This window comes from Podarcis muralis, chromosome 15, assembly GCF_964188315.1.
Source record: "Podarcis muralis chromosome 15, rPodMur119.hap1.1, whole genome shotgun sequence".
Classification (NCBI taxonomy): Eukaryota; Metazoa; Chordata; class Lepidosauria; order Squamata; family Lacertidae; genus Podarcis; species Podarcis muralis.
The window spans coordinates 16426350-16443656 of NC_135669.1; the positions used below are offsets into that span (position 1 = coordinate 16426350).

The following is a 17307-nucleotide window of genomic DNA, read 5'->3' on the forward strand; positions in this document are numbered from 1 at the left end:
GCGGGAAGGTAAACAGTGTTTCTGTGCGCTGCTCTGGTTTCGCCAGAAGCGGCTTAGTCATGCTGGCCACATGACCCAGAAAAACGGTCTGCAGACAAACGCGGGCTCCCTCTGTCAGTAAAGCGAGATGAGCCCCGCAACCCCAGAGTCGTTCACGACTGGACTTAACTGTCAGGGGTCCTTTACCTTTCATACAGTTTTATATATATGATCATTAAAATGACTGGCTGCTCAAGAAAACAGATGCACAGGTCTGTTGGCATAAAAAGATCTTCACGAGGCACCTGAAAGTCAAAAGGAAAGGTGCCTGCATGGGAGCAGCAGCGACACGTAGTACCCAACTGCTGGGGGAGGCCAGTTGGGCATCTGTAGCATGGGGGCGGGGAGGGGAGGGGTGCAGATAGCTGCTAGCACTTCTCTGAAAGATCTCTGTGATAGGGCTCAGATAGAAGGGCTCATACAAGCCTTAATTTTCAAATTGCATTTATGCCAGATCAATATTGTAAGATGCTGGGTGAAGGCTTTCAATAAATAAAAAATCCAATGGCTAGCTGCAGCAGTTGGACCAGACCTGAGTGGTTCCACTTAGTCTACCCTATTCTTTCCCATGGTAACCCCACCCCCAGGAAGCAGCATTTGAAATCCCCCAGGCACCAGGTGCGTTTTGCTACTGGCTCGAGTTCAATTGCGACAACGCGGAGATTTCTGGGCGCCAGGTTGGCAGCCACTGTTTTCAAAACCTCGGTCTTGGTTAATACCATTTCCATCTCCGCTGTGTGTGTTTCTCTTCCTTGCATACTGGGACAAGTGAATGGAGTAAGGTACAGTCGAGCAATGTAGTTGAGATCATAGAATCATAGAGCTGTAACGTTGGAAGCGACCCCCAAGGTGAATAGACGTTGTGGCGACCGTAACCCAGGTTTAAGGTGCCGTTTGGCACCTCGCTTAAATATCTAAGTTTCTGCCCACCAGAAGGACCACGGCTCTCCCCTTTCTGATTGTAGTATTTCTGCCCTACCCTCTCTGCCTTCCAGGGCAGAATGTCATTGGCCTTGAGTTTCCAGCCACTCGGTTTCATGAGATGACACCCCAGTTTTTGTGTTATGAAAGAGAGAGGGAAGCCTCTCTCTCTGAGCGTGTTTCTCCTCCCCTTCTTTCCTTCTGCTGCAATGAACATAGGAGCTCCAAGACCTTCCTGGCAGATATCGTTTAGAATTTTATTATTACGGTCACAGACCTGACCCAGCTCACTTACAATATCAGGAAAATCATAAAACACAACAGGAATACATTGAATTGCAGTTGGCTATAACAGAGACAATTCGGATATAGTGGCAGTTTAAAAATATATATTAAATCTTTATCACTAAAATATAACCTAAAATTGTCATTTAAAACCTTAATCATTTTGGTAGTACAGCTTGTTCCCTAAGTTTTATGGCACAGAATTTGGCCACCCTTAGCGTGATCTCTAGATCCTTGTCCTCTACCAGTAATTTTAGACATTGAAGTTCGGACCCATTTGGAGATTTTTGTATAACAGGAGTGATAAATACCGAGCGTATATCCCTGTAGAAACGGCAGCGTAACAAGACATGAGAGACAGTGGCAGATATTGTCTCAGGCTAGCTGGAGTCCGTGCTTGCAAAATTCTTTGGGTCTTCTTTGCTCACGCACCAAAATGTCTTTTGCCAGCTTTGGTCTGTGCTTACAGAAGCAGCTGTGTGATAAGACACTGAACAGGTTGGCCAAAAACACGAAATGCTACGTTCTCACTTTTCCCTTGTGAAAAGGCTGGGGAAAGCCAGTGGTTGGGGAACTGGCCAACCACAAGAGCCAAGAGGTTGGAGGGAGCCGGGGTGGGGTGGGGTCAGCTGTGGCTCCTGCCAGAGCACCGAAAGCCTTGGGATGCTCTGGGATGCCAATACTGACAGCTTTCCTTTCACCCCTCTGCCCTTTGCTTAGGAGCGGCAGCGGTTGGAGACCATCCTGAGCCTGTGTGCCGAGTACACTCACAGCGATGGCGATCCGGGCCAGGAGCACAACACTTTCCCCAGCGCTGCTGCCGAGGGCGCTGGCCAGCCGGGAAGGAGGCCCTCCAAGGGCTCCATCAGTCTTGGACGAGCGAAGGAGCAGCTGGTGGGAACCCTGGGCCTGCGGGAGAGGGAGAGCTTGGAGCGCTCGGATGAGGACCACCTGAAAGAGGAAAGCAGCAGCACGGAGAGTGCCGGCCAGGAGGTGAGAGGGCCATGCTTGGAGCTGGGAGGACGAGGAGGAGCATAAGGGACTGCCCTCGGTGGAGTGCTCCTTTGCTCCCCAAACTGGCACTTTCCACTTTCCACTTTCCACTGTCACTTTTTTGGGAATACAGCTGCCATCTTCCCTGACCAGGCTGGCTGGGGCTGATGGGAGTTGGAGTCCCACAACAGGTTGAGGGCAGCTGACTTCGCATGTAACCTTGGTAGGCTCAAGAGAGGAGAGAGTGGTTTGTGCATTTCTCCATCTCTTTGGGGAGAAGAATTATATGCCTGTCCCACCCCCAGTGTGTCTGGGAGACCTCTGGCTAACAGAGTTCATGGCTGGTGTTGTGGTATGAATTTCAGATAAAACTTTATTCGCATTAGCCAATGGCCATAGCAACAGTAAAACATTATGGTATATGCAGAAAAGGAAATTTGATATAAGAGCACAATCTAAAGTCCTGAATCAGCTGCCCTTATTCTGATTGCCCCTGCTATGAACCTAGCAACCTTTGCTGTTATCTGCTCATTTAGATCTGATAGAAGGAATGGTATGAATTTATTTCTACCCCACCTGTTTGTTACACAGGGAACACCTATTAAACAGAACACATGGAACCAAGAGAATTAGCAGCAAGACTCAGCAGATCCAGTTTATTAGGGCTATTGCAATAGGACAGCCATTCAGCAAAACTGCTAGTTAGGAGAAAGAAATAAAAAAATTGTCCACTAGCACCTTAGAGACCAACTAAGAATGTTCTGGTATGAGCTTTCAAGTGTGCATGCACACTTCTTCAGATACACCAACACGGCTACCTGCCTGATGCTAGTTAGGAGGATTGCCCAGAGCAAATTCGTAACAAAGCTTATGCAGGATTTCAAGCACAGCAGACAAGGAGTCATAAACATCAAGCATTCTTCTACATACCTCAAAAAAGGTTACAGGTCATGGGATATAAAGATCCTTGACCTCACACTGGTAATCAACTTTCCTGGCGTGTCCCAAACCATTTGGTCCTAACTATTCAGTGGAGGCTGTTGACATTCCTTTCCCATGCCTGTCCTTGGAACCTCTCAAGGAGATGCCAGTGCTAACTCACAACAGACACAGGAAAACATCCTGCCGTTTGTGCCACTTTCAGGGTAAGATCGGAGAGATGGAATGCAGCCTAGGAATGAGGCATGAGAGTCACAAAATGCAGACATGCGGGAATCATTCATGGATGCATTCTAGCCAAAGGTTAAATGCACTTAATATTGAAACATGATTAAAATAAAAAAAAAATAAACACCTGGGGTCACTGATTTTTTTTTCATTATTCCCCCCTTTGATTATAACCTTTCCAAGGTTTATAATCCCACTTTATCAAAGTCGTTAATCTACCAAGACATAGTCCCTCTTGGACATATTTACCAGACTATTAACATTGACAAGCATTGAACACCACAACATAGCAATATAATACAAAAAATGACTGAAAGGAGAATTGATAACCCCCCTTTCAAGGCTTCCTTGATGCAACTAGTCTGAGGATACCAATATGGCAATCCTTTATGTTGTTCTTATCAAATTCTCTATGTTTTTAAAGACCCGAGAGAAGCATTCTCTCCCTTTTTCTTTAAATGTGTCAGCTTATGCTTTACATGCAGCAGGGAGGCCTATTCATCAAGGACACATGAAGTTTTCTTGCATCAACTTTATTTTGTTCCCGGTGTCAAATTGTTGTTGTTGTTTAGTCGTTTAGTCGTGTCTGACTCTTCGTGACCCCATGGACCAGCGCACGCCAGGCACTCCTGTCTTCCACTGCCTCCCGCAGTTTGGTCAGACTCATGTTTGTAGCTTCGAGGTGTCAAATTAGTCTTCTAATTAGGCTACCCTCTTTGCTGATTTTTCCAAACCCTCCGCAGCACGAAGAGCCACCCAGCACCAAAGCCAGCCAGGAGGCGGCCCTGCTGGAGGAGGAGCGCACCCGTGTCCTGGCCAGCGTCGATCAGCTGAAGAGCCGAGCTAAGGAGCTGGAGCAGCAGCTGCAGGAAACAGCCCGGGAGGTTAGGCAGGGATGAGGGCAAAGGGTAGAGCTCCTTCCTCTCAGCTGTGCCCCGTTTGGTCATGCTGATGGGCAGGGCACACCCCAGGAGGGACCCTGTCATAGACTTCATTCATGAATGAAGAGTTGCTGGAGCTCAGGGAGGCTCACCCCCACCTCCCGATGGCTCCTCCTGCAGAGAGAGGCCTGGGCCCTGAGTCTTAGCATGATGGGGCTCCTTGTCTCTCGCCCAGGCGGAGATGGAGCGGGCCCTCCTGCAAGGCGAGCGGGAGGCCGAGCTGATCCAGCTGCAGCAGGAGCAGAAGGCAGTGCAGCAGTTGCAGGAGCGCATGTCTGGTCTGGACGCCGCCATCCACCGGGACAAGGTAAATGGCTGGCGCCCGAGGCCTCTTGGCTGCCCCAGTGCCACCCAGCCACCCTTTGGGGAGGCACAACCAGGCCATATGTGGCCCTCGGCTTGGGCTGGCCCTGCTCCGCCCAGCTTGGCTGCTCTGTTCCTTACCCTCCCGCCCCCAAGGACGCTACACCGGGGGGAACTGGGTTGCCAAAGGGGCCCTGGCACTTTCCCTCACCTCTCTGCTGGGTTTTCAAGCCAAGGTGACTCGCTCGGGAGCTGAACTCAAGGCGGTTCCTCTTGGTGCTTGGTGGCAAGCTGGAAAAGCGCTTGGGGGGCTCCAGAGGGGAGCCCTCCCTTTCCAAGCTGTGGTGTCTGAGGTGTCTCTTCTCAAGCCAGGCAGTGCTCTTTGCATCCACCTCCCTGGCGATGCTCAAGGCTGGGCCCTTCCTTGCCCCAATTCATCTTTCCAGACCAGAGGCATTAAGAAGTTGTTTGCCTGCAAGACAGGCAGCTCCAGACCTTGGCTGGCTGGGGATGGGAGCAAGTTGCCCCTGGGACCCGATTCCCACCATGCCCCTGGACTCCCTGGCATTTAGCCCCCCCAGGTGCTTGTTTGGGGGCTGCCGATTCCCAGCCTTTCTCAAACCTTTGCTCCCGCAGGGAGCCCGAGGGGACGCACACACCTTGCAAAGCGCTGCCACTAACCCCCCGCCTCGCACTAACCAGCTCTAACCCTCTCTCCGTTCTCTCTCTGTCTCTCTTTCTCTCTCTGACTCTGATTGCTTGGATGCCTGCCTGCCTGCATCTTGCTGGTGGGCCACCCTAACTGAGACAGTGAGGCGGAGCATGGCTGAAGCCCAAAAGACAGGCGGAGGAGGAGGAGGAGGGAGGGTCTATTGCATGTGTACAAACATCCCACCCGATCGGAGGCTGCCTGGCACGGACACGGCTCCAGGGCCTAGCCTTGGCACCTCCTGGGGAGCTGGGCGGGGGGCTGAGGGGCTTGGGTGCCCTCCCTATCCCCCATGCCAGTTGCCCCCCAACAGGCAGGGGTCTTCAGCGCTTCAGTCTAGCTGCGGGGAAACTTGCAGGTTTGTTAATGCACAACTGCGGATTTGGATGCACAACTGCTGATGCCGTTGAAGGCGGGCTCAGGGCTTGCTGTTCTGTTTCCCAGTGTGTAGGCCTCCCCAGCTTTGGATTATTCGTTAAGGACAGTGGAGAACCACCCAGTCTACTGCTGGCACATTAAATGCACTATAAAAACTCAGGGTGATGTGGAGTCCTTGAGGGCTGTGCAAGTGATCTAATTTCACAGGGTCGGGAGGACCTAAGCCAGGGGGTGGGGGTCAATACTGCACAGGGCAGTCTGTGTGGATGGAGTGCCAGGGCATGACGCCTAGGCAGGCTGACCCAGAACTGAAAAGCTGCAACTGACACTCACCCACCCACCCTGAGAAGTGGTGAAGCTTCATGCTCCGGCACCAGGGGGAGGGGGCGAAGAGTAGGCGGGGCGGGGCTGGCACGTAGGGGCGTGGAGCGTGTCCCGAGGGCGTGGTGCGCGTCCTGGGGCGTGGCACCCAGCCCGGGCGGGGGGGGGGGTCAGCCACAATGGCACCCCATCGGGATAGCGCTGCTGGGGGTGGTGCGCTCCCCCTGCACGCCTCTTCCTCTGCCAGTGACCCTGAGATTCTGCCCCAAGGAAAACTGGATGATACATTCTATTGGTTTTCACTGTGTGCCCCTGCCACATTCTGTGGACTCCTGTGAAGTCAGATCTGGCATGCAGCCCTGGCCACGGGTGGCAAGGCGCTTGCTGCCCCCAGTGTGGGCCTGGTGCCTCTCTCCTGCTGCCAACTCACTCACTGACATGTACCCCAAAGTGCCCAGAACCCCCAGGAAACGATGCTGCACTAACTCCAGAGAGGTGTGAGCCTAGTTTTGTGTCTCAAACATAGCAATGCTTGTGCATCGTGAGTCAACTCTGGAGTGGCTGGGATGGGGCTGGAGGGAGGGTGTGTGTCTCATCCTGAAAATGCCCATTTCCTGGACTCCTGGGTATCTCTAGAGATCTTTGCAACAGCTGACATGGTGGACTCTTCTGGGCAGGCCAGTAATTGGCCGGAGAGGACTTGTGGGTGGCCAAGCCTGCCCTTTGGGCACATGGTGACTTTGAGACGCAAGACTGAGGTTCCCAGTAGCTGCCCGGTAACCCTGTTAGAGTTTGAGCCCCTTGCTAACCTCCTGCCCCCTTGCTTTGCATGGCCTGCTCTTGAGAAGTGTGTTTTCTCTCTTTCTCTCTCTCTCTCTTCCGTGTGTGTTGTTTTCTCCCGGATTCAGGAGAGGGCAAAGGTTGATGCTGAAAGGAAGGAACTTGAGCGACTGCGGGCACTATACTCTGAGCTCAAGCGCCAGCTTGATAACTGCCCTGAGTCAATGAGGGAGCAGTTGCAGGACCAGATGCAAAGGGTCAGTGTCTCCTCCCCTGCCCCCCACCATCTCCCCGCCTGTAGCCGGGGTCAGCGCCTGGCTGAGGGTAAGCATGGCAGGCTGGCTTGGGTTGGTGGGGCACAACTCAGCAGGGCCTGGTGCCCTGGCAGGTCTTCTTGGGAGGACGGCTTTTCCGGAAGAGGGAGCTCAGATCATGGGTGGGGGCCCTCCTCTCCTTGAGCCCTCTTTGCGGAGCACGAAGGGGCTAAGACTGGAATGAAGCTGAGCCCATCCTGGCAGGGAGCAAGGGTTGCCAAGGCCCAGCAGCTCCTCAAGAAACCTACCCTACACCCCTTTCTCATGGCTCCTGCTGGCACCAGAGGAGTCTCCAGGAGGCTGCCAGCTCTTGAATGCCCCTCAGGCTACTTTCCTCCTTGAACCGTTTTGCTGGTTACGTGTCCTTTTGATTAAAAAAGAGCTCACCTTCTGCCATTTTGTTGTTTTTTTTTGCAAGGGTTTGCTTGCAGAGGAGAGCCAGAGCAGCCCTGTCCTTCAGGTTGCCTCTGCTGGCTCTGCAGCCTTTGGACCCTTGTCCCACCTGCCCTGTGACCCTCTGGAAGGCTTGGACTGGATGCACGTAGAAAGTCCTAGGTCCAATCTCCAGCAGCATCTCCAGGAGAAAAACCCCTGGGAATCCTTGCTGAGCTAGATGGACCAATGTTCCTTCCCCCTGCCCAAGCCAGCCACCTTCCCCGAGTCCCCGCTGAGCCGCTGTGTCCCTGCTGCAGGAAGCGGAGGCCCTGGAGACGGAGACGAAGCTGTTTGAGGACCTGGAGTTCCAGCACCTGGAGAAGGAGAGCCGCCTGGAGGAGGAACGCGAGATGCTCAGCCAGCAGCTCCTGCACAGCAAAGCCGAGAGCCACCGCAGCGTGGCACGGAGGAAGGTGGGTGGGCGACAGCGGAGAAGGAAGCCCTTTGAGCCGGGGGGCACTGGCCACGTGGCACTTGCTCAGCCCCCAACCCCGCTCTTTCCGTGTCCCCGCAGGAACGCTTGGCAGCGCTGGAGAGTCAAGCCAACCAGATCAGGCTGCAGGCTGCTCAGGAGGCTGACCGGCTGGGCAAGGAGAAAGCCACCACCTTGCAGATGCTGCAGAAGGTACTGGCTGGCAAGGAGGGCATCTGCCAGAGCTGGGCGAGGCAGGGCAGGGCCACCTGGGGTGGGGCTTCTGTCCTGCCAGAACCATTCCCCCATAGGGGTAAGGTTAGGTGGGACCTGGCCTATTGACATGGGGCAGGGCATGGCTCTCCCCTTGGCACTGTGCCATAGGGGAGAGGCAGCTGGAGGCTGGGTGGCATGACTGGAAGCACCCCAACAAGCTTCTCCCTTTTCCTTCCCCGTGGTAGGAGAAGGAGACCCTCCTTGCGCTAGAGAGACGGTACCGGGTGCTGACTGGTGGCTCCGGCTTCCCCAAGGCCTCTACAGCTCTGCGAGAGGTAAAAGGACCTCTGTGGGTGCCCAGGTTCTGCGGGTGGGTGGGTGGGCTTCAGCAAAGCCCCAAGGGTGCAGGCTTTTGCAGCCTCCTGAACTTGCAGTGGGTAGTGAGCCCTTGTCTTAGCAGCGCTGCTTGTTTCTGCCTTCATCCCACCTTACCCTGCTAACAGCGCAGAGTTCCATGGCAATCTCTCCTTACCCTTAGAAGGAGGCTGAGAGGGAGGTGAAGAGGCAAACCTTGCCCAGGAAAGCTTCGTGTGCTGGGACCTCATGCCCAGAGCTTCTCCAGCCAGTCTCCCATAGTCCGAGATAGATAGTTGTTATTATCTCCCATTATTGAGATTTCCCAGAACCATTTAAAAAAGGACTCTTCCAGTCTAGGGCGTGCTGAATTTTTCAACCTTCAAATTCCAAAAATGAAGGGTGCTAAAATGTTGTATTGGGAACTCGAAACATATTTCGTTTAGTTTTGCTTGGTTAGTAAAATGTGTGTAAAATCGCATAGAAATCATTAAAAATGATTGCCAAGTTCTTGCAGTTATATTATTATTATTATTAAGCATTACCTGTCATTTTCAGAAGATAAAATTCTTTGGTTTTCCGAAAGCAGTTCATGTGCTTCTTCATCAGACTTGGACTTGCCAAGCTAAATGTTGTGCAGTCACGAAAACAATAGCAGATTTGAATTCCTCATACCCAAAAACACATTTTTAAGACCCTTCATTGAAGAAATTTGCAAAAATTAAGTTTCAGCCCCTAAAATGGCACCACCTCATGCCCTGCTTGGAGACATCTTTGTCAGTCTCTGTGAGAACAGGATGCTGGACTAGATCAGCCCCTTTGGACTGGTCCAGCTGCTGCAGGGCTCTTCTTATAGTCTTAGGTTTGCAACTTTTCATGAACTGATCACTTTGATTAATAGATTAAAAATCCTACTTAAATAAACTAAAAAGGCATTCTGATTCGGCAACAAAAAGGCCAGTTATTTTTAATCTAAGTGCTTTGCAGAACTGCTGATAAAAATGAAAGCTGCAGGTGGTTGGTGCTATCTTAGAAGGGGGCATCCTGCCTCCCCCTCCCTCTCCCCTCTTTCTCAAGCTGGAGGGGAGGGACTCTTTTGTTGTTAGTCAGCTAAAATTTATTTAACTTGGGGGCAGCCATAATTAAAAACAGGCATGGAATTCGCAGCGACGTCCTTCCTTTTAAATTTTCGGAAACGCAGGCAGGGCAATAGAATCCAACAAAGGGCCCATTTCTGTGTGCCATCCCAATATCTTACTCCACAAACCCATTTCTAAAATATATTTTTCCTAGTTCACTTTTCTGAACAGATCTAAACATCTGTTGCTGTTTAGCAGACTCCTTTCTGTGATCCATGGAATATTTCTATTAGCAGGGTCTTCCATCTCTGGACCACATTTCCCACTAACATGGAATTCAATTTTTGTATGAGAGCTATGACATTCCCATGTTTTATAAGCTAAGTGTGCTATATTGAGCCAGACTATTGCATCCATTTAGGTCAGTACTGTCTGCACTGACTGAAGTGGCTCTGCAGGATACCAGGCGGGGTCCATTCCCAGCCTGTACCTGGAGACGTCGCTGGAGATGGAACCTGGTTCCTTCTGCATGCAATGCAGCTGCTCTGCCCTGAGGACAAGGACCCTCCCTTAATTCTGGAGTTAAAGGAGTGTACACCTTGTGCATTTAACAGAATCTTCCCAGAAGACATTGAGCAGTTCCGCCCAAAGTATTTAGAAAACCACCTGTCTGGGCCGCTCTCCTGTGATTTTATTCTGTAGTTCTGTCTTGTTCTTTTGGGTGTTGCATAATTACCACCTGTATAAAATATTACAGGGGCTATTTCTCTTTAAAATGTGCACATGGGGGGGACGCTGCTGGGGCTCCCCTGAAAGACATGTTCCCTCCCCGTTTTTCTTCAGGCCACAATATCCCTGCAACCGTTTTCTATATTGCCTGTGTGATTTTCTGACTCCCAGCAGTAACCTCCTTTCTCTGACTTGTTTTCTTTTTCCCTTCTGGAGAAGCTTGAGGGCGGGGGCCTCTCGTACTGGCGATGAGGCACAAGAGCACTTAGTGGGGTAGGAAACAGAAGAAGGCCTCTCTGCGGCCCCTCCGTTGCCTCTGAGAATAAATTGCCCAAACAGCCTTTATTATTTTTATTATTTTATTTTATTTTATTTTATTTTATTTTATTTTATTTTATTTTATTTTATTTTAACCCCGCCCTCCCCAGCCAAGACCGGGCTCAGGGCAGCCAACACCAGTGTAAAACAATTGATTGAAATACAACATTAAAATGCAGCCTCATTTCAGTAGGAACTCAATCAAAAACTTTTGGGGGGGATGAAAACATCAAGTCTTCACCAAGGTCAACTGTCCAGACTAGTCCTACGTGGGCCAGAAAAGCCAGGGAAGTCCCCAAATAGGAGGTCCATCACAGAAGAAGAAAGGGAAAAGGAAGAGGGGGAGGGCGGGACGGCTCCCCCCTGCCCTCCCCCCACAACCTGAGCTGACATTTTCAGGGTTCTCCTGTAGTTCGGCTGCCCTGAACAGACCCCACCACTTTCCTCTCGTGCCCCCCCTTTCCGTGCGTCCTGCTGTTCTTGCAGCTCCCTCACCGCTGTTCCCATCCTCGCAGGAGACGCTTCCTTTCTCTGAGCTGGGGGAGGCGGCTGACTCTGCAAGCCCCTTCTGTGCAGCTACTGCTTCCTCCGCCCAGCTCTACCCAGGGAGGACAGAGGTAATGCTATGTGGCTGCCTGCCTGCATGCCTGCCTGCCTCTGAGCTGCTTCCCCGCTTGTTGCATGCGCTGCAACATCTCCTCCCTGCTTGGCTTGGCTGTGCCCATCCGTGGCTGGACTTTGCAGCGTGCCTTAGACCTGTGGGCAGGTGTTTCAACCCAGACTTGACTCTGGAATACATCACTTCTTCCCTCCGACCCACATGCACACAAACGCTCCTGCCTGCTGACTTTCCCTGCTCTTCGCTAGTGTGATGTCTGTTCCCCACGGATCTCTGCATTGAGCAGTGGGCACCAGTGTTCCTGGGTTTGGCAGAGGCACTCACACTATGGCCTCACTTGGGCAAGGGGCAACAGCTCAGAGCAGGATGCTCTACTCTGGGTAGCTCTTGCAGGTAGATGCCACCTGGCACGGCTGTGGGCCACAGGCCACAGGTTAGGCCCTTCCCAGGTTGCCATGCTTGTGTGTGTGTGTGTGTGTGTGTGTGTGTGACATTGCTCCCTTCACTCAGTGCCCCAATCCCTTTCTGATTCTCCTCCTCCTCCTCCTCTCTGCCTGGCTGCTTCTAGGAGTACGTGAGACTTTCTGACGTTTTCCCATTTTGCGGCTGTGGGCCAGATGCTAGCGCCACACCTGCCGTCCCCTCACCTGCACCCCCACTGTCCTATGAGGTACCTGCCTTTCTGGTCCCATTGCTGGGGCTGGTGCAACAGTACATGCAGCCAAGGGAGATGTCTAGGGGCAGGTGGGAAAGGAGGTATGTCCATATTCCATGCTACCTCCCAACAAGGAGCCTACTCTAGCTCAGCCCACTCTTTGGGGAGTCCCTAGCATAGCCTCCTCCACAAAAAGACTGCTGTGGGGGAGGCTGGTGTTCTCCCCACACGCCTCCCCCTCAGCCTCCTCCCCCCCCCCCAATTCTCCACCAGCTTTGTGCACTCCCGGACTGCTTGCAGCCTGCCTCTCACTCTTTGCCTTTTCCTTCCTGCCCAGTACGTGACAACTGACCAACTGGCAGTGATTCTGGGCAGCGTCAGGTCGGCTGTAGGGCTTGCCCACTCCCCCAGCCCCCCTGCGGCAGACTCCGCTGCTACTGCCCTGCCGGCGGCGCTGCTCTGCTCCTCCAGCTGCCCCCAGGTTTGTGCTTCTGCGGCAACCCCCACCCCCTTGCTACCTTCTCCCTCCCTCCATCGCTTCCTTTGGGGTAGGCGGGCTGACCTGCAGACCGTGGCAAGGCACTGGGGCAGGGGTGGAGGAGCAGGGGACCTTGAGTTATAACTGTGTGTGTTTGTCTGTCTGTTGGGGGCAGCGGGAGAGAGAGGGAGGATTATTTTGGCCTTGAGGTGTATTTACTTAGAATACTTACCGTATTTTTTGCTCCATAAGACACACTTTTTCCCTCCTAAAAAGTAAGGGGAAATGTGTCTGTGTCTTATGGAGCAAATGCAGGCGGGAGGCAGGCAGGAAAAGCCCCCACTCCGCGCGGCTCTTGCGGGCTTTTCTACGAGGTGGGAGAAGGGCAGTCTGTCACTGATGGGCTGTCCTCCCACCTTGTAGAAAAGCCCACAAGAGCCGCGCACCCTGTAAAGAGTGTGCGGCACTTGCTCGCTTTTGCGGGAGGTGGGGGAAGGGACAGACGGCAGCCCCTCAGTCCCTTCCCCCACCTCCCAGAAAAGCCCCCAAGAGCCGTACTCCCTTTCACATGCACTCCCTTTCACACACGTGGAGCGTGTGTGCGGCTCTTGGGGGCATCTCCCTCCTGGGGAAAAGCCTGCAAGCGCCGCACACACACTCCACGCGGCACGTGAAAGGGAGTGCTGAGCAGAGCCTGGGATGCATACAGGCTCTGCTCAGCGCTCCCTTTAAAAACATTTTTTTTCTTGCATTCCTCCTCTAAAAACTAGGTGCGTCTTATGGTCAGGTGCGTCATGTGGAGCGAAAAATACGGTGTATCCTGCTACTCAGTGTCTTCTCCTTTAGAAGAATAAGGTGCAGGAGGGCCAGACCCACAGATCTCTGCAGGCTGGGCAGGGGCTGGTGCCTAACATCTGTCTGGCCTGCGTGCTGTTGCTTTTCGGCCACCTGCCCGTCTGAATCTTTCACGCTGTCTCCTTCCTCTCTCTCTCGCCCTCCTTCGCCACCACCCTCTGCCCGTCACCCTCAGAGAGAGCCGTGGTGGGCAGAGAGCGCAGTGCGGCTGCCACTTTTCGCCCAGGACCTCCCAGCTGGCTTTGAGGCTGAAGCAGGCCCCCCTGCTGCTTGTCTCTCCTCCTCCTCCCCTCCTCCTCCTCCTCTGCCTGCTAAAGCTCACTCATCTCCAGACCCGCGACAGGTAACGAACCGTCCCCGGATGAGGTGCTGCTGTGCCCCTTGGAGGCCCCCCCCTCACGTCCCATGTGGGCACAAGCCACGCCCTCTTTGCCAAACCTCTTTCCCTCCTGCAGGTCTATCGCTCCAAGATGGACGGTGGCTCCAGCAGCTTGGCTTGGCCCAAAGGGGGCAGCTCCTCCTCGCAGCTCAACGTGGCCACTCTGGGACGCAGCCCCTCACCCAAGGTACAGTGGGACAGCGGGCGAGGTGTGGGGGGAGCCTCGCCAGCAGCCCTGTTTAATAATAATAATAATAATAAATTTTATTTATATCCCACCCTCCCCAGCCGAAGCCGGGCTCAGGGCGGCTAACAACAATAAAACAGTACAAAAGTACAGCATAAACAACACTCTAAAATCATTCATTATAAAATTAATTAATTCAAGCCACTGGCAACCATTGGGCCAGAGCTCCGCGAAGATTGCTGAGGGAGGGAGTCAGGCTGTGCCCTGGCCAAAGGCCTGGTGGAACAGCTCTGTCTTGCAGGCCCTGCGAAAAGATGTCAAGTCCCGCAGCATAGCACCCTGCTCTAGGGGCAGCTGGGACTGAGAGGTCTGGCTTCCAAACTGCTTCTCTCCCGCAGAACGCCCTGTCCCCACAAAACGGCACCGGCAGCCTCCCTCGGAATCTGGCCAGCACCCTGCAGGATATCGAGAGCAAGCGCCAACTGGCCCTTCAGCAAAAGGGTGGGTGCTGGGGAGCGGGAGAGAGTGGTTTGGGGTGGGGTGGGGGGCAGGAGAATGTCCGCAGCCCAGCCAGCTCCATTGCTCGCTGGTCTGATGTTGGGAGGGGGTGGTGATTTTGGCCCTGGTGTGTGGGTGTCTTCCTGGCGTACGAATGCCTTCAGGGACTGGTTGGAGGGCGCTGAGCTGCTGCCCCCAGTGCTCAGCCTGCTTTTGTCCTGGGCATCTCTGCAGGCCAGCAGGTGATTGAGGAGCAGCGGAGGCGCTTGGCCGACCTGAAGCAGAAAGCGGCAGCCGAGGCTCAGTCCCAGTGGGAGGCCCTGCATGGGCAGCCCCTTCCCCCTTCTCCGTACTCCCCCCTCATCCACCACTCCATCCTCCATCACCACCCACCGGGGGGCCTGGGCCTGCGCGCCAACGAAGACGGGGAGCGTGCCTACGACACCCTCAGCCTGGAGAGCTCCGACAGCCTCGACACCAACCTGTCCACGAGCGGCAACTCCGCCTGCTCCCCGGACAACGTCTCCAGGTACAGCGGGACAACAGCCGCCGTCCCTGAGGCCCGGGAGAGCAGCTCAGCCCCTGCCCTGCTTAGGGAAGGAGGGGGACACTCTCTTCCTCTTCCTCTTTTGTGGATCGAGAGGCAACCCTGGGCTTGGCTGCCTTCTCTGCCCCTGCTACTCCCCTCTCCCCATTCCCCCGCCCTCCAAATGTCTCTATCGGCTTCTCTTGGGCTCTGAAGGCAGAGCTCCCTGCAGGGAGGCAGAAAGTGAGCTGCCCTCTGGCCCTCCCGGCAAGCAGTGAGTATTCCCTCCGACCACCATCCATCCATTTCCTCCATTTCTCGCATGGCTCTTGAGCGTTGCCTCTGCCCAGTCTGGGTGTTGCCCCGTAGCAGAGAAGCCCACTGGCATGGCTCGCCGCTGACAGCCTGGCTTTGCCTTGCAGCGCCAGCGGGGCAGATGCAGGGAAGATCGAGGAGATGGAGAAGATGCTGAAGGAGGCCCACGCGGAGAAGTCGCGCCTGATGGAATCGCGGGTGAGAGAAAAGCTGGGGGCTGAGACATCCCAGCCACCTCCCCTTATCTCTTGTATTCCCCCTACTCTCCCTCCCCTTGGTTGGGCACTGCAGCCCCTTGCACATGGGCTGATTGGGAAAAATGTTGGTGCAGAGTCAAGAAGGGAAGGGAGCCTGTAGCTCGTTGGTAGTGCAGAAGGTCCCAGGCTCAATGCTTGATGGCATCTCCAGGTGGAGCTGGGAATGTCCCCTGCCTGAATCCCTGGAGAGCCACTGCTGGTCAGTGTAGGCAGCACTGAGCTTAAATGGACCAGTCATCTCACCTGGCATAAGGCGACTTATGTTCTCATTAAACACCATCCCTTTCTTCTGAGCCATGAGCGCTGGAGTCTTACAGCAGACACATCAAAAAGAAAGGAGCTCACTAGGTAGGGCTAAAGCTTGGTGCTGGAGGATCTGCTTTGCAAGCAAAAGGTCCCCAATTGCATCCTCGGCATCTCCAGGTACAGCTGGGGAAAATCTCCTGCCTGAATCCTTGGAGAGCTGCTGCCAGTCAGTGTAGGCAGTCCTGAGCTACATGGTCCAACGGGTCTGACTCTCTGCATCCCTGTATGGATACATGTGGGCAGGTGGCATCCCAGGGTGGCACAGAGCAAGGTGCTGATGTGGGTTGCCCCTTGCAGGAGCAAGAGATGGAGCTGCGGCGCCAGGCCCTGGAGGACGAGCGGCGGAGGCGGGAGCAGCTGGAGCGGCGTCTGCAGGATGAGACGGCGCGGCGGCAGAAGCTCATCGAGAAGGAGGTCAAGATGCGAGAAAAGCAGTTTGCCCAGGTATGGGACGGGGGCAATGGGCTGAGCACAGCTCCTGTTCTTCTGGTCCCAGTTAGGAGAGGCAGAACAGGTGGCAGGGAGGCTGCTGCTTTGCTGCCCAGTAAATCATCTCCCACTGGACCATGGGAAACTTCCTGGGGTTGGGGGGTCTGAAAGGACAACCAGCATTTAAGAGGGGAGCCTGCCAGGATTCTTCATAGCCAGCCCTGCTGAGCCCTTCCTTCCCTCCGTGGGCCTGGCCTACTCCGGGTGCCGCCATTTTGAATGAACTGTTGCCACTCCCTGACATGGAATGAAGTTCATGACCCGCTCAGTCATCAGGCGCAAAAGCAAAATATGTGAAATGAGGGCATTATTGGGCTTCCAGCTAAACGGGCTTGGAGATTGCAGCTGGTTGCGCTGAACAAACTTGGGGTCCCTCCTGGCTCTGGCATGCAGCTCCTCCTTCAGTGTGGCTCCCATGAGCTGGGAGCCCTGGGGGCTGCACTGGGCCCGACGTGGGAACTGCCCTCTGCCCCACACAGGCCCGCCCCCTGACGCGCTACCTGCCCATCCGCAAAGAGGACTTCGACCTGCGTTCGCACATTGAATCATCTGGCCACAGCGTGGACACCTGCAGCCACGTCATCCTCTCCGAGAAGATGTGCAAAGGCTACCTGGTCAAGATGGGGGGTAAAATCAAGTCCTGGAAGAAGCGATGGTTCGTTTTTGACCGCCTGCGGCGCACTCTCTCCTACTACGCAGGTAAGCCCTGTTATTTTAAAAAATTAAGGGGTTTGGTTTTTGCTGCCCAACTCCCCAAGGGACTTAGTCCTCTTAAGTCCATGATTAGTCAGAGATGAATGGATGAAAGCAAGATCCATAGAAAGCAAGGCAGATCTTTATTTTTCTGTTGCAATGGAGTTCCCTCCACTCCTTGCAAAGAGGTAGGAGAGACTCAGAAGAATGGTGCGCAAGCGCCTATAAAGACTTTTGAAATTGCCCACCCTGTAGCCACTCCCCAAAACATCATACATACATCACAGGAGGCAGAGGTCTCCAGCAGAAATTTGAGAGTGTTGCTTCTCTCCTGTCTGCCAGGATAATGCCTCCTT

General features: G+C 54.0%; 1 protein-coding gene across 18 annotated transcripts in view; it reads left to right on the forward strand.

The window, feature by feature from the left end:
• PHLDB1 (pleckstrin homology like domain family B member 1) overlaps positions 1 to 17307 on the forward strand; it is a 43610-nt gene that overhangs the window by 23829 nt on the left and 2474 nt on the right. For 5 of the 18 annotated variants that reach the window (XM_077919412.1, XM_077919414.1, XM_028708861.2 and 2 more), the window contains 17 exons: positions 1966 to 2238; positions 4149 to 4289; positions 4522 to 4653; positions 6966 to 7094; positions 7844 to 7999; positions 8101 to 8211; positions 8460 to 8549; positions 11210 to 11311; positions 11882 to 11983; positions 12306 to 12449; positions 13477 to 13644; positions 13757 to 13867; positions 14266 to 14368; positions 14600 to 14894; positions 15314 to 15404; positions 16067 to 16213; positions 16738 to 16957. In XM_077919412.1, coding sequence (XP_077775538.1) covers positions 1966 to 2238; positions 4149 to 4289; positions 4522 to 4653; positions 6966 to 7094; positions 7844 to 7999; positions 8101 to 8211; positions 8460 to 8549; positions 11210 to 11311; positions 11882 to 11983; positions 12306 to 12449; positions 13477 to 13644; positions 13757 to 13867; positions 14266 to 14368; positions 14600 to 14894; positions 15314 to 15404; positions 16067 to 16213; positions 16738 to 16957 — 2515 coding nt within the window. The remainder of the gene's footprint in view (positions 1 to 1965; positions 2239 to 4148; positions 4290 to 4521; positions 4654 to 6965; positions 7095 to 7843; positions 8000 to 8100; positions 8212 to 8459; positions 8550 to 11209; positions 11312 to 11881; positions 11984 to 12305; positions 12450 to 13476; positions 13645 to 13756; positions 13868 to 14265; positions 14369 to 14599; positions 14895 to 15313; positions 15405 to 16066; positions 16214 to 16737; positions 16958 to 17307) is intronic. The other 13 variants (XM_077919426.1, XM_028708872.2, XM_077919427.1 and 10 more) reach the window with 11 other exon arrangements.